This window comes from Durio zibethinus, chromosome 14 (genome assembly GCF_047325235.1).
Source record: "Durio zibethinus cultivar Kanyao isolate XHJ-2024 chromosome 14, ASM4732523v1, whole genome shotgun sequence".
NCBI lineage: Eukaryota > Viridiplantae > Streptophyta > Magnoliopsida > Malvales > Malvaceae > Durio > Durio zibethinus.
In genome coordinates this window covers 19,127,106-19,142,130 of record NC_143175.1, presented here as the reverse complement: position 1 = coordinate 19,142,130, position 15,025 = coordinate 19,127,106, and the positions used below count along the sequence as shown (strand labels likewise).

Genomic DNA, 15,025 nt, shown 5'->3' with positions numbered 1-15,025 from the left:
ATTATGAAAAAATTTTATATTCTTTTGCTTTATGTTCAAAAATTAATAAAAATTAAAATATAATGATAAAATTCAGCATTAATTATTAAAGTGAATAGATTTGATTTTAAATTTTTTATATTAATGAATATTAATAACTTTTTTGTTGGGAAAACCGCAGATATCTTTGAAATAAAAATAAAAAGAAAAATTTTAACTTGTAACTCTTGTAAATAGAAATTAAATTTATTCCTATAATTTTTTACATGGCAACTGATGTGGTTTTAAATTTACATAATAAAAAACTGTTTTATAAAATTAAAAAATATGACTATTTTAATGCTGGTTTTTTACTGTCCGAACGAGAGTGCTGCAATTGCTTTTTCTTTTAAAAAAAAATGAAGTCGATACTACTGTTAGATATTTTAAGTCCCGTTTCTTCAAGGGTATCATGATCGTCAAACAATGTTCTTAACAAATTTTGTAACGGTGAATTAAATGGATTTGGTTTGAATTGCAGTTAAAACGAAACGACGTGGGAATTTACATTTTTTTTCTTTTGTCTCCTTTGGCCATACGTCATCGTTTTAATCTCCCCTTAGTTCTTAGTCCTTCCTGTCTCTCTTTGGCTCACCGCAGTTTTTATAACTTTTCTTCAGATTTTCAGCTGCCTATTTTTTTCCTCAAAACAGCGTTTCGCCCTCAGAGTCTCACCCGCAAAACCAGTGAGCTATTGTTTCCAATCCGTTTTTTCAGTTTCAATTTATTTGGATTTATGTTTTTTGTGCTAAAATTTAGGGGAAAAATATTTTTCCATGCAGTAGGATGAGAATTTAGGGTTTAGGCTAATTGTATTCCTTCATTTAGGTTGTTAGTAGATTGGAATCTCTTCTCTGTTTTTTTGCTTGATTAACTTAATATTTAATACTATTTGCGTAATTAGCGCTAGGTTTAATCTTGTCTGGAAATCTCGTCCCGTTTTTTGCTTAAATAATTTCTGCTTTATGTTGATTTAACAATTTCTTTATTTTTTTTACTTAATCAGTTTCATTTTTATGGCTTTAAGCTAATTTCTTTGACTTTTTGGCTTCATTAAGCTCCCTTTTTTGAATTTGATGCGATCAATTGCTTAGGAATATACTGGTAAATGTGATCAGATTAATTTACCACCAATGAGCAAACCGCTCCTTAGGTTTTCTATTTCCTTCTTTTTGTAAAACTTTTTCAGCTTCCAACAGATTCTTAGGTTTTACTAGGAAATTCTGTTCGAATTAGAATAATTAGAGATTAGTTTCTAAACTTCACTTTTCATGTATCTGTAATGGTTAACTTGTTGATATTGGAATGCAGAAGTTTGATTGTCTTCTTTTTTTTTTTTTCTTTTTTCATTTTGTGACTGTTAATAGAAGGTTGTTCAGGAAACAATGATCTATACAGCTATTGACAACTTCTACTTAACGGATGAGCAGCTAAAGAACTCACCTTCAAGGAAAGATGGGATAGATGAAGCTACTGAAACTACACTAAGAATCTATGGCTGTGATCTCATCCAAGAAAGCGGAATATTACTTAAACTGTATCTATTTCTTCTTTAATTCCGTATTTAATTGTAGTTTTATAAAAATAATATTTTAGTTGACTTATGTTTCCTTAATTTTATACTTACAGGCCTCAAGCTGTCATGGCCACTGGCCAGGTTCTATTCCATCGTTTCTATTGCAAGAAGTCATTTGCCCGCTTTGATGTCAAGGTTAATCTCTTTTAATCATTTCTTTGGTTGTTGATAAATTGTTAAATTGGGAGGAAGAGAAGAATTAGTGTTAATTATCTATGATGTTGTTTTTTGGTTCCAAGGATTAGTTGTGTTGCACTTGAGCTGTAGTGGTGGGTGTTTCTGCATGATTTCACAGCCTAATTTCTTTAAGATTTTAGGAAATATGGTTTTTTTAATTTCTTTGTAGATAGTTGCGGCTAGCTCTTTGTGGCTTGCATCAAAACTAGAGGAAAGCCCTAGGAGGGCAAGGCAAGTAATTATAGTTTTCCACAGAATGGAATGTAGAAGAGAGAACTTACCGATAGAGCATTTAGACCTATATTCAAAGGTAAGATTGATAAGTTCATATATTTTAACAAATTCAGTATTCCTTTTCAAAGCAGGTTGCCTAGGCTTTATTCCTAGTGGCTGTTTATTACTTTCTGTTTGTTATTTGCAGAAATTTTCAGAGTTGAAAGCAGAATTGAGCAGAACAGAAAGACACATATTGAAGGAGATGGGTTTTGTTTGTCATGTTGAGCATCCCCATAAGTTCATATCAAACTATCTTGCTACCCTTGAAACACCTCCTGAGTTAAGGCAGGAAGCATGGAATCTAGCAAATGATAGGTATTTTTGCAACACAACCATCATATTTTTTCACAATGTTTTGTTCAGTCATGTAGTTATTTTACATAATTAATATTAGCTACTGTTCTCAGTGTTAATTCTATACACTACGAGTTCATAAGTCAACCAAAAAGGCTCTGCTATTATGACTAGCTTATAATTGAGGTTAGATGGCAAGTTCAATTCCCAATTGGTAACTCAGTGGAGGTAGATACTGGATTTTGTTCTTAGAATTATGTTCTTATGATGGATAACAGTCCTTCAAACAAATCTAACAATTTCATCCAACAACAAATGGAACATTGATTTGAAAAATCTAACATTAAGCATAATGTTTCTGAAGCAGAGATATTGATATGTAATTAGAAATAAGAGAAATGACATGGCTAGAATGGAGAAATTGAGATATCTATTGGATTATGCATTAACTCTTTAGAAGAGGTTCAACATTTTCAAAACCCTAAAACAAATCAAGGGTTGATGACAAATCAAACGTAGGTTATAAGGTTTCCATTGAGATAATTTTGAAATCCAAGTGATTCTTTACTGACGAATATTATAATTTGTAGTTTTGTTCTAATTATTGTGGCTTCCAAAACATTCTTTCACTGAGACCAGCATTGGAAGTTTATACTTTTTGGCAATAATAGCTTCTATTCTGGTTTTCCTTCTTAGGAAAACTATGAGGGTCATTAGTCATGCTTGTACCCTGATAAAATTGATTAACAGTACGTGAAGTTATATGTTTCTAAGAAGAACTGGAGAGGGGGTGAGTGGAAGGAAGATAGCGTGAATAACAATGGTGGGAATGATAATATGTAAATGGAGTGGTGGTGAGACACAAGAACATTCTATTACACACGAATATAACATTATTTTGTAACTTGTTAGTAGAAAATGACATAGTTCTGGTCAAAGGAGCTAGAGCCTGTGCTTTCAAGGCTAAGTGTTTTAAAGCTGTTGTTCGGGCCCCTGGTGGTTTATGCCAGAACTGCAACTATTGACATAGAAATGGATATAGATGCTGTAGCTAAATTATAATTGCTTTGAAATTCTGGTTGCAGATAATCAATCTTATCTAATTTTTTTTTCTTGAACTATAATGCTTCTAAGTGTCTACATATAAATTTTTTCTGTGTGTGTTGGTAGTACTAATTCCATATTGCGATGACATTAACCTTGAGCTGCCTGCTAGTGTTTATAATAGGATTGTATGCATATGGGTGGAAGCTCTAGTGCATATAATTTTTAGTCTGTGCTATTCAATTTCCTGTTCATTGTGCCACTAGCATATCATTATTCTTTCTTTTGGTGGAACTTACACACTTTTCTGTGTTTTATGTCCATCAACTCTCTGTGGAGTAGTTTACGTACAACCTTGTGCGTTCGATTCAAGAGTGAGGTTGTGGCTTGTGGGGTCGTATATGCTGCTGCTCGTAGGTTCCAAGTACCCCTTCCTGAGAACCCACCATGGTGGAAGGCTTTTGATGCAGAGAAATCTGGAATAGATGAGGTTTGTAGGGTTCTGGCTCATTTGTACAGCCTTCCCAAGGCACAATACAGTCCTGTCTGTAAGGATGGAAAGCCATTTACATTTTCCACCAAGTCTGCAGATTCACATTCTCAGCCAATTTCAAAGGTGAATCTGACTTTTAGTTTCTCACCTTTCTCCCATTGCTTTTAAGTCTCACTGGTAGGATGCGGTGCTAAAATATTCTTTCTGCAGTGTTTTTAATTTTTATTATATCTACTAGTGCATAATGATATTTAGGGTAGTTGAATCAAGGTGGAAGTGAAATTTTGTCACTGTTTTGCAGGAAGTTCCACTGAGCCCACCAGCTAATAATAATGCTAATGTTTCCAACACCACCGTAGCAGCAGCTGATCTGGAAACTGAGGGAGCTAAAGAAGCTAAGATTAAAATGGCTCTTGACAAGCTGAAAGAATCTAAGCAGAGTGATGATGAATCCAAGATCCTGCCTACGGAGATTGATGCAAGAGAAGAGCCTAGGCATAAATCCAAGTCTGATCACAGGGCAGAATCAGGTGGGGAAAAGAGCAAGGACAGGGACAGGGAAAGGGAAAGGGAGAGGGACAGAGAAAGAGAAAGAGATAGGGAGAGAGCAAAGGCCCGGGATCGTGACAGGGGCAGAGATTCTGACAGGGAACGAGAGCGAGATGAGACTGAAAGGGACAGAGATAAAGTCAAGGATCGAGGTCACCGTTCAAAGGATAAAACAAAGGATTCAGGTTGTTTCATATATTCTCTTTAGGGTATGGATTATATATCTGATTTTGAGTACTGTCTCAGCATATGATTTGTCTAACAACTGATTTTCTAGCAGGGGGACATTCTGAAAAATCAAGGCACCACTCATCACGTGGTATGCTTTTAGCTTTCCACAAACTTGAAATCACTGTAATTTGTTCATTACAGATCAGTGGTTTTTCATTATGTAAACCTCTTTTCTTTTCAGATCGTGATTATCGTGGCTCATCATATTCTTCAAGGGAGAAGGATCGTCATAGACATCACTCATATGCTTAGAACAAACTTCAAGGTGTATCCAACTTTGCTACCTTAAACTTGTAGCATGAGAATCATTTGCCAGGTTTGCCCAAAATGTTCAATGTGCAGAAATGAAAGCTGACAGAAGTTTATGTATTTTATTTGGAGTTGAATGTCTTTGGTCCAAAATTATTAGGTGAACAATGACTTTCAGATTTGCTTACACAACAGCTTCCGGGTTTTCTTGTTACCAATAATAGTTTGTCAGACCTTGAAGCAGTCTTGCTTACTAAGTTGCAAAACATTTGATATATATTGTTATTTTAAATGATGCAAGGCATAGAGGTTTATCATATGCCATGCTGTCATCGATCTTAGTTTGTATCTCAGGTTGTGGAGGTGCACACACAGCAAGCATCAAATTTTGTACGACATGAGTGATTCAGCACATCTAACAGGGTGTTGGTGGTGGCTTTGATATCCTACCAGGTGGACAGCTTGGTTGCTCATCCTGAAGGTCATAGCTTCTCCTTGACCTTATTCTTATTTTGTGCATCATCATCATCGATTGTGGGTGGCGATACAACACTGAAACCTCCTTTCTAAACAGGAAAAAAATATAGTATTTCTTATCTTTGATTGAGTTTTTTTTGGCATGTGAGGAATCCTGTTGACTTAAAGAGAGAGAAAGCGACACCTCATAATACCAAAGAAGTGAAATTTTTTTTGTTTTTATAGAGAGGATCATGCATTTTGTCTACCTTACCGTGTTTCTATAAAGCCAAGAATATTGTAACGTAATACATATTTATTTAGGGTAAAGTGTGTTCCAGAGCATTAAATCCCTTTTACAACCTAAAAATGATGAACATTTGAAGTCTGTATGGATGTTTTTAACTACAGATTTCAACTATTAAAATTTGAAGATTTTAATTTGAAATTTTCATATTCTAAATTTGGGAATAGCTGGAATCTATGAGATAATAAAGAAAAAAGTGATTAAATCTCTTACCAATATGATGTGTTGTAATTTTATCGAATGCTTTGTACATGATATTTCCAACGGCATTAATCTCATTTAAGAAACAGATAAATAAAAAGAAAATTCAAGTATCTAAATAGGAATTTTTAAATTCTAGCCACCAAATTAAAAATATGATAATGTTTCAAGTACTGAAAGGGTAAGTCTGTCTTTTTAAAAAAATTAAAAGATATTTTATTTGAAAATATTCCAACACGTGATGTTGTAAATGTTATCATCGGAACGCACGCACGTCTCGGAAATACTTTCCGATATAATTACATCGATCTTTGCGAACCTTCTTTTACACCTACACTGGAGGAGTGTAAGAAAACCGCTCCGTTTTACTACATCAGAGTGGATCACAAGCGACAAGTGCGAGTGTTGGATAGGAGGATCACCTTGTTTAATATTCTGGGCGATACCGGGTAAGTAAAGTAAACTGCGGTGTGATCTGGTGTGAATTAAAATTCGGAAGAAGACATTTGTTTATTTATTCTAAAAGATTTTGTTCGTTTTTAGGCAATTATTTACATCTCTTGCCACTTGGCTGGCTGTAAAGAATATTTGAGTTATGATCTCATGTTTCTAAGCTCACTAAAAACTATAGGTATCTTATCCGTAATATGGAATGTTGAGATGAAAAGCTTGAAATTTATGAAATATAAGAGGTTTATTTTATATAATTTAAAAAATTACAGTCACCAAAAAGAACAAAGTCAAATAAAAAATTTATTTCAATTAGCTAGAATGAAACATATTAATTTTTTATAAAATGGTTATAGGTATTTTAAAATTTTATTTAAATTTAACTTTTTTCTTAAAATTATTTTAAAAGTGCATCCTCGCGTTTTCACATGGTACATTCATTATTCATAATTTATCTATGAAATATTTTTCATAAAAAATCAAATTCTTATAAGTAAAGAATAATTTTTTTTCTTTATCAATTGAATTAACTTCTATTGGTATTAAATTTTACGTTATTTAGATTATACTATTTTTTTTAAGTTTTGAATTCAGATCCTTTAATCTACTAAACGAGTTTGTTGTAAAAATTTTTTTTTTTCTGGATAATTAAGAGAAAACTTTAGCTATCATCGTTTTTTAAAGAAATCAAACAAAAAGAAAAAAAAAAAGGAGTGGTGATATTTGTAACAAGTGCTAATTGATGGTAGTTATTTATACAGTCAATCTAAACATTGAAAGATAATTTTTGCTTTTAAACTTGAAGCGTTGATAGATAAACTTTGAAAATGATGGGATGGTTGCTTATTTTTAAAGCCATTGCTTATTAGAAAAAAGACAATTGATCTTTTCACTTTTTGTATTTGCTCATTTGCTTCATTATTTCTTTTTATAAATCCATGACTCCGATTGAAAAAAGAAGCTGAAATTAAAGAGTATAAAGATTAGGTTATTATATTTTATAAAATATTGTTGTTATTTTTTATTAATTTATAATTTTAACAGTGTTCTAAGTCTTTCAATTCAATGTGATTATTTATTTTTCTTGCTTCAAATGTCAAAGACGGTACAAACATTTATTGCAATTCTTTTAAAAAAAAATAAATACTTTATATTGGATTAGCAAATAGCATTAATAAAAAGTAATTAATTTCACTTAAGGAGAAAAAGAAAATCTACAATCACAAAGGTATTTTATGTAAAAAGAAAATTAATTCAATTTAAATAAAAAATTAGAGATAATTGCGTGACACATTGTGAATGGAGAAGCGTTAATTTTAGCCATGCATAAACAAACAATATAATAAAATAATTCATTTTTATTAAAAATTATTATCTCAGTAAAATTTTTAAAATTAACAAATAAAAATAAAAAATTATCATAATTTTTTTTATTATATTATTTTTAAAATTTTTAAAAATATACTATTGAAAGATATGTGTCAATCTTGTAAGATAATTTTTTTAAAATTAAAATTTTTATCCAATTTTCATCTCATCGTCAAAACAAGATATTTATTAAGATACAAGTACAAATAATACAAAGCAGCTCATGGTTGAAACTTTACATACACTAATTAAATTAAATCCAACTCTTGGTAGTGTTCAAGGAAAAAAACACTATGGCGGCGTTTCAAGGTACAAACTCGAAAAGTCTTTTACATTTTTTTACAAAAGTAAAAAAAAAAGGAGGGAAAAATGGAAAGATGGCTTAAATGTACTCAGTTTGTTATTGCGGTTGCAGTTTATGTTTGTCGTTTGGTGTTTTTTAGTGTTCCGGACACTCTCATTATCTCCAATATTTCTGGGTCCCATGGTACATATCCTCTCAAAATGCCAACCATTTTTTGTAATTTTCATTTTTGCTCTCTTTGTAGCTTTCTTTGGCAAGATCCGCTCCTCATCTCTCTCTTGGATTTTTTTTTTCTGCATTTTGTTTTGGTAGAGAGAGAGAAGTTCCAATCTTTTCACAGATATCTGGGAATTTCCCATGTAGAGGTATTGAAAGTTACAACTTTGTTGGGTACATTTTGTCTATGTTTTGTTTTTCTTTTTGGACACATTTATTGAGTTTCATCTTAAAAAACTGTTTAAATTTGGAAACTTTTGATCTGGGCTTTGAGTTTTTAAAGAAGATCGCTCACTTTTGGAATCTGGGTAGGCTTTTATATGTATATAAATTCTTAATTTACTTAATTCTTACTCCTATTCGCTTATTGAGACGACAATCTCGAATAAGCAATCTTAGAAATCTATCCTTCATCTCATGTGAGCTAATGCTTAGTTGGTGAATCTGGTAGTTCTTCATTTATTGGATTCAATCATTAAATGGTTTAATGTTTCAATCCTTTCCGATTTCAGTTCTTTTTTTTTTTTCCCAATTTCCCACTCTGAAATCCTTTGTTAATGTTTTTTAAGATAGATCTGTTTCCAAAAAGTTAAAAGGTTGAACAAAGCAGTTTCTATAAACAATATTGTTAAATTTGCATTATGCTAATATTTGGATTCCAATGCTTCTAAGAGTTTTTATTAATAAATTTTTTAACCTCTTAGTCTCATTGGGATTTGAAATTCCATGACTTGTCTTGGTTTTGAAGAAGAATTATTGACAGATGGGAAAGAAATGAGGTTGGTTTTCTGTTGTGAAGAAAGTTTTGAGCCCTGAGTCCAAGAAAGATCAGGTTTGGATAATTTAGTTCATAATTCATGGAAATTTTTTTTTTCTATAGAGATTTGTATTTTGTAAGTAAATTTTTGGTGCATTTATTTGACCAGAAAACTCCAAAATCAAAGAAAAAATGGTTTGGAAAAGGCCAGGACTTGGGGCCAGTTTATCTGCCTCAAGAAACTAAAGTGACTGCAGCTGCTGCTGCTGTTCCTCTTCCTCCTCCCACTGAAGATGTCAAATTAACAGAAGCTGGAAATGAACAAAGCAAACATGCCTACTCCGTGGCTCTTGCCACGGCTATGGCTGCTGAGGCTGCGGTTGCAGCTGCTCAGGCGGCTGCCGAAGTTGTTCGCCTCACTTCTGTACCACGCCACCCTGGAAAGTCAAAGGAGGAAATAGCTGCTATCAAGATTCAAACTGCATTTCGAGGATACTTGGTATGGATGAATTATTCCTTTTGTTTATTTTTCGATGATAAGTTCTAATTGCTTCTTTTATACATGAGATGAAAATTTATGAAAGTATCATAAAATTCAATGTCTGAAGTCTATTCATTGTTTAATTCAGTTTGCTTCCCTTCTTATGTCGAGAAGAAGGTGTCCTCAGTGATTTGCCTTTTTTTGTGAATATATGTATGGACTTTCGCAAAATTTGTATTGTTGTTGTCGTTGCTTGAAGCCGGGCCCTTTTCATTCATAAGAAATTATGAGTTCTTACGAATCGATTGAATTTCAAATGCTTGTTAGACTTTGTAATAAAATTCAACACATTACATTTAGTTGTATGGGTCTTTCTTGAATAGATTCTTTCTTTTAGAAGAACTCGAATTCCAAACCTTCTCCTTTAGTTATTTCTTGCTATTATGTCAACTTTGAGTCATGATGACTTCGAAAGTTGTTCTGGTCATTTAAGGAAATAAAAAAGCATGATGATTTATAATCATAAATTCCCTGAAACATCCCATTTATGAGCAATTTGTTGTATTTATGCAATGAGTTATTGCGATTGAGTTCTCAGGCTAGGAGGGCATTACGAGCTTTGAGAGGGTTGGGGAGGTTGAAATCATTGATCCAAAGGCAATCTGTCAAACGGCAAGCAACTACTACATTAAGGTGCATGCAGACTCTTGCACATGTGCAGTCCCAGATTCGTGCAAGGAGGATTAGAATGTCAGAAGAGAACCAGGCCCTTCAGCGGCAGCTTCAACAGAAACGTGAAAATGAGCTTGAGAAGTTGAGAACTTCTGTAAGTGCCTGGGTTTTGCACATTTTACCTTTTTGACGGTTGATTTTATTGTGCGTTGACTTGAGTAGTGGCTTCATAATACACTTCTGCATTGGTATAGGTTTTGAGCTAATGATTTCCTAAAAAATTCAGATCGAATTTATAAAAAAACATTTTAGGGCAGACTGCAGAAGCTTTTTTTTTTTTTTTTTGGGCCAGTGATTGCAGAAGCATTTTAGTTGCTACTTTTTTTTTTAAATAAGAATATAATTATATAATTCCTACCCTTTTGGGATTTAAGCAGAATTCATATTAATGCTGTTAAATGTATGGATTGGTTGTTTAAACTCTTATTTGACAGATGGGAGAAGAATGGAATGATAGTACACAGTCTAAGGAGCAAATTGAAGCAAGACAACATAATAAGCAAGAAGCGGCCATGAGGAGGGAAAGAGCATTGGCCTATGCATTCTCTCACCAGGTATTGGGTTTTCCTAGAACTTTCTTTTTTTTTTTTTTTTTTTTTTTTGCAAACATCTAGAATTATACTGTTGTCCTAACAGTGTATTGAATTTCAATGTTTTAGTGCTTGCAATGCTAATTTAGAATCATGATTCTAATTAATTACTAACTTAAATGATCTTTTTTTCCTTTTTGTAACAGCAATCGCGGAAGAACTCTTTGAAATCAGTGAATCCAACGTTTATGGATCCAAATAATCCTCACTGGGGTTGGAGTTGGTTAGAGCGATGGATGGCAGCCTGGCCATGGGAGATCCGAGGCACAACATATAACAATGACTGTGGCTCAGTTAAGAGTATGGGTGCCCGTTCCATGTCTATAGGTGAAATCAGCAGTGCTTATTCTCGAAGAGATCTTAACAATGATAATAAGCCATCTCCAACTCCCACAAAATCAAGTCGACCTCCCAACCATCGATCCCCTTCAACTCCACCCTCCAAGGCACCTTCAATTTCTTCAGTTTCCGGTAAAATAAGACTGCCAAGCCCAAAAGGGAGTCAATGGGGAGGTGATGAAGACTCAAGGAGCATGCTTAATATCCAGTCTGATCGATACAGGAGACATAGCATAGCAGGCTCATCAGTGAGAGATGATGAGAGCCTTGCAAGCTCTCCTGCTGTTCCAAGTTACATGGCTCCGACACAGTCAACAAAGGCCAGGTCCCGATTGCCAAGGCCATTGGGACTAGAGATAAATGGGACATCGGAGAGGGTATTGGCAGCAGGTTCTGCAAAGAAGCGGCTTTCATTCCCTGCATCTCCAGCTAGACATAGGAGACAATCTGGTCCTCCTAAGGTGGATATTACCCCGGTTAAGGATATTAAAATGCACAAAGAAGAGAAACCGAGCAATGAAGGAGGGCGGTAGTGCAGTGGAAACTAAGAACTTCAAGTTTAGATACGGATTGGAAACCAAAGGACAGCGAATAAAAGATGTCCTCATGATCTTCTTTAGCAACTGCTGTCTGGGAACAGCTGCAACAAAAAGAAGAGTGAATAAAATGGGGGGTGTTTCCACTTAATATATTCTAGTGCCTGTGATCATCTTTTACTTCTTCTCAACTGTCTATTTTCTTATGGTTGTTATTTAGGATTGGTTTTTGGGGTGCGATTAGTTTATGATTTGTTTGTTTGTTGTCTTGTTGACAAACACAAATAATTCTTTTTTTTTTTTTTTGTTTAATTTTAGTTTAGTTCATGAAATTTTTTATGAGATCTCATCCAAAGTTCTTTTTCTGGATGGAATTCAGTTTCCTTTATTAGATTATGTGAAATCCTCCTTTTGTAAGAAAAAAAATGTGATTATCATTAGATTATGTATTGATTAAATCTTAAAAAAATTACTACTCTACTACTTATATATACTAATCTTTCTCATTTGGGAAGAATTTAAAATTCACTCATAAAAATATTTTAACTTTTAACTACAAATAAAATTTCGGCGCCAACTCTACCTTTTTATATTTACAAAAAAAGGAAAAATAAGAAAATTTCACCACTTAACATTTAATTTATAATAATTTATATTTAAGAAAATCATATCACTAAAAAAACATATTTGTTATGGCAACGGATGACGTGGCTGAAAATTGTTGTTCTTTTATAGGCAGCTTATGCTTGCCACTAGGGACGGCAGTGAAGCCCGTCCCCGACGGTTTCGATCTGATCCGATCTTATAAAATCAGATCTTTTTTTTGAATTTTGAGTTCGAATCAGAATCGTGTCGGGTAAAATTAGATAATAATCGGAGTCGAGTCGGATTCGGGTATGTCTAAAACTCGAACTTATTCGATCCGATATTATTAAAAAATTATTTTTTAATTAATTAATTATATATATATTTATATAATAATATTTTTAAATATTTATATTTAAAAAAAATATTTTATATTTTAAAAAATAATATTTATTAATTTTGAATCGAATCGAATCGAGTCAGGTACGATTTACAAATTATCTGATCGGATCAGATTCAAATATTTAAAAATTCGAATCAAGTCGAGTCGAAATCGAATTTGATAAAACATAAAATCAAGTCGGGTTCGACCCTACTTGCCACTGAATGGCGGCAGGTGCCTTTCTTCCCCAAAAGCATAGAAATTGTTGGTGCTTTTGTATCATGAAAGCAAGAGCTGTCTTTTGAAAGAGAATCAGGTTTCATCGGTGTAGACATGTCATTTTACCCAAAAATTTTTTTCGAAATTGAAAAAAGGTTTCAACGGAGCCCAGTTGAAAAAATCTATTTTTAACTTAATTTTTGGTTTAATTTTATTTTTATCTAAAAAAAAATTAAAAAAAGAAAAAATTTTAATAAAATCTTGTGAAAATGATGTTAAAAATTTTTTATGATTTAATTCTAAAATCAATTCATATAAAATGATATTGAAAGATTTTTTTAATTTAATTAATTCACATTAAAATAATAATGAAAAATTTTTGAAATTTTATTTTAAAATTAATTCACACTAAAATGATGTTAAAAAATTTTTAAAATTTAATTTTAAAATTAATTTATATTAAATTAAATCAAATAAAATCATAAATTTAAAGAAATGTGATTTAGCATGAATTTTTTTACAGTATGTGATCAAAGCAAAGGGGTAGTTCACTTGTTCCCTACAGCTACAGCAACAGCAACAGCGGAGACCAATGGCCGCCGCATCCTCCCAAGCCATAACCGATTTCTTCCAACCAAACCCAGGCACACCCAAGCGTCAGAAATTCTCCACTTCTCCCGATCACCAGCACCAACCACTTTCCTCTCCCACCACCGAGCAAAAATATCGGATGGAATCAAACAAATGCTTGGCCAAATCAAAACGCAACCTCAAAATATGTTCCCAAAAGGTATCATCCCAATCCAAGGTCGAAGGATCAGGATACGTCAAACTGGAGGAACTCTTGGTGGAGGAAACGTGGCTTAAAGCCTTACCCGGAGAGCTTCAGAAGCCTCATGCAACTAACTTGTGCAAATTTGTTGAGAAGGAGATATCCAATGGTAGCGTCCCCATATACCCACCCCAGCATTTGATTTTCAATGCCTTCAATTCTACTCCATTTCACAGGGTCAAAGCAGTTATTATTGGTCAGGACCCTTATCATGGACCTGGTCGAGCAATGGGGCTTTCATTTTCAGAGCCAGAGGGAGCTAAGGTTCCCTCAAGTCTGGTGAATATATTCAAGGAACTTAAGCAAGATGTTGGGTGTTCAATTCCATCTCATGGAAATCTAGAGAAATGGGCTGTTCAGGGTGTTCTTTTGCTCAACACTGTTCTCACAGTTAGGAAGCAACAAGCTAATTCTCATGCAAAGAAAGGCTGGGAGCAATTTACTGATGCTATTATTAAGACTATCTCACAAAAGAAGGAAGGAGTTGTCTTCCTCTGGGGGAATTCAGCTCAAGAGAAATCCAGGTTCATTGATCAGACAAAGCACCACATTCTAAAGGCAGCACATCCCTCTGGTTTGTCTGCAAATAAAGGCTTCTTTGGTTGCAGAATTGAAAACTTTTCTAAGTTTAAGATAAATTTTTCGATTGAAATTTAAAGTTTTTGTTGAACTTAATGATCCGCGTGAAGATTCGTACTTTAAATCTGATCCGATCTTAAGTTTTTTTTTTTCTTAGCTTTTGTTTTGATTATTTATTTATTTATTATTATTATTATTGCTATTATTATTATTATTATTTTAATTATTATTTTACTCATTACTTTAAGTTAAAAATTTTATTAGTTTTATTTTAAAATATCTTTATGAATTTTATTTAAAAATAATAACCAAAAATAAATTCATAAATTTTACTAAATTATTGCATAATTTTTCATAAATTTAAATTTTTTTATAAATTCTATCAAACTATTAGAGAATCTCATAAATTAATTTTATAAAAAATATTATTAATAAAATATTTTATTTGATCTTATCAAACTATTGAAGAATTTGTATTTTAAATTAAGTTTTATCAAACTATTAAAAAATTTAATATATTTTTTAAAAATAAATTTATAAAATTTTTTTATCAAATTATTGAAAGAACTACATCAAAATTAATCATATCAAACTATTGAAAGAATTTATTAATTATTTTTTTGAATGAAATATTAATAAATTTGACGATAAAGTTTTCTCAAGGTAAGACATTAATTTTCGTAAATACTCTTAAGATAAAAAATTATCTTAAATTATTATTAAATTATTGGAATAATTTTAAAATTAATTTTTAATATTAAATATTTTGATAAATCATAAATAT

General features: G+C 32.4%; 2 protein-coding genes and 1 pseudogene across 8 annotated transcripts; all 3 read left to right on the top strand.

The window, feature by feature from the left end:
• Positions 1-611: 611 nt before the first annotated feature.
• Positions 612-5,224, top strand: RCY1 (arginine-rich cyclin 1). Of its 6 annotated transcripts, none has more exons than XM_089743690.1 (9): positions 612-704; positions 1,398-1,555; positions 1,648-1,729; positions 1,941-2,081; positions 2,193-2,362; positions 3,728-4,001; positions 4,180-4,612; positions 4,708-4,746; positions 4,840-5,224. In XM_089743690.1, the coding sequence occupies exons 2-9, from the start codon at positions 1,404-1,406 to the stop codon at positions 4,908-4,910; spliced, it is 1,362 nt and encodes a 453-aa protein (XP_089599816.1). In that variant the 5' UTR covers positions 612-704; positions 1,398-1,403; the 3' UTR covers positions 4,911-5,224. The 6 variants fall into 6 exon arrangements, with proteins under 6 accessions (XP_089599816.1, XP_022742584.2, XP_089599815.1 ...); XM_022886849.2 differs by having other exon boundaries at positions 4,705-4,746; XM_089743689.1 differs by having other exon boundaries at positions 1,389-1,555.
• Positions 5,225-8,211: 2,987 nt separating this feature from the next.
• LOC111293844 (protein IQ-DOMAIN 2-like) lies at positions 8,212-12,059 on the top strand. Of its 2 annotated transcripts, none has more exons than XM_022886840.2 (6): positions 8,212-8,358; positions 8,958-9,041; positions 9,136-9,465; positions 10,046-10,273; positions 10,614-10,733; positions 10,916-12,059. In XM_022886840.2, the coding sequence occupies exons 3-6, from the start codon at positions 9,328-9,330 to the stop codon at positions 11,639-11,641; spliced, it is 1,212 nt and encodes a 403-aa protein (XP_022742575.2). In that variant the 5' UTR covers positions 8,212-8,358; positions 8,958-9,041; positions 9,136-9,327; the 3' UTR covers positions 11,642-12,059. The 2 variants fall into 2 exon arrangements, with proteins under 2 accessions (XP_022742575.2, XP_022742581.2); XM_022886846.2 differs by having other exon boundaries at positions 8,973-9,041; positions 10,916-11,972.
• Positions 12,060-13,311: 1,252 nt separating this feature from the next.
• On the top strand, positions 13,312-14,340 carry LOC111294852 (uracil-DNA glycosylase, mitochondrial pseudogene; annotated as a pseudogene).
• Positions 14,341-15,025: the final 685 nt, after the last annotated feature.

What these genes read in the sequence shown, in the direction of transcription:
- RCY1 (XM_022886849.2), top strand. Translation starts at nt 1,404, where the DNA reads ATGATCTATACAGCTATTGACAACTTCTACTTAACGGATGAGCAGCTA. An exon ending in TTGCCCGCTTTGATGTCAAG is followed by an intron (nt 1,730 to 1,940) that starts GTTAATCTCTTT and finishes ATTTCTTTGTAG; the next exon opens with ATAGTTGCGGCTAGCTCTTT. An exon ending in TGGAATCTAGCAAATGATAG is followed by an intron (nt 2,363 to 3,727) that starts GTATTTTTGCAA and finishes TCTGTGGAGTAG; the next exon opens with TTTACGTACAACCTTGTGCG.
- LOC111293844 (XM_022886840.2), top strand. Translation starts at nt 9,328, where the DNA reads ATGGCTGCTGAGGCTGCGGTTGCAGCTGCTCAGGCGGCTGCCGAAGTT. An exon ending in CTGCATTTCGAGGATACTTG is followed by an intron (nt 9,466 to 10,045) that starts GTATGGATGAAT and finishes TTGAGTTCTCAG; the next exon opens with GCTAGGAGGGCATTACGAGC. An exon ending in CCTATGCATTCTCTCACCAG is followed by an intron (nt 10,734 to 10,915) that starts GTATTGGGTTTT and finishes TTTTTGTAACAG; the next exon opens with CAATCGCGGAAGAACTCTTT.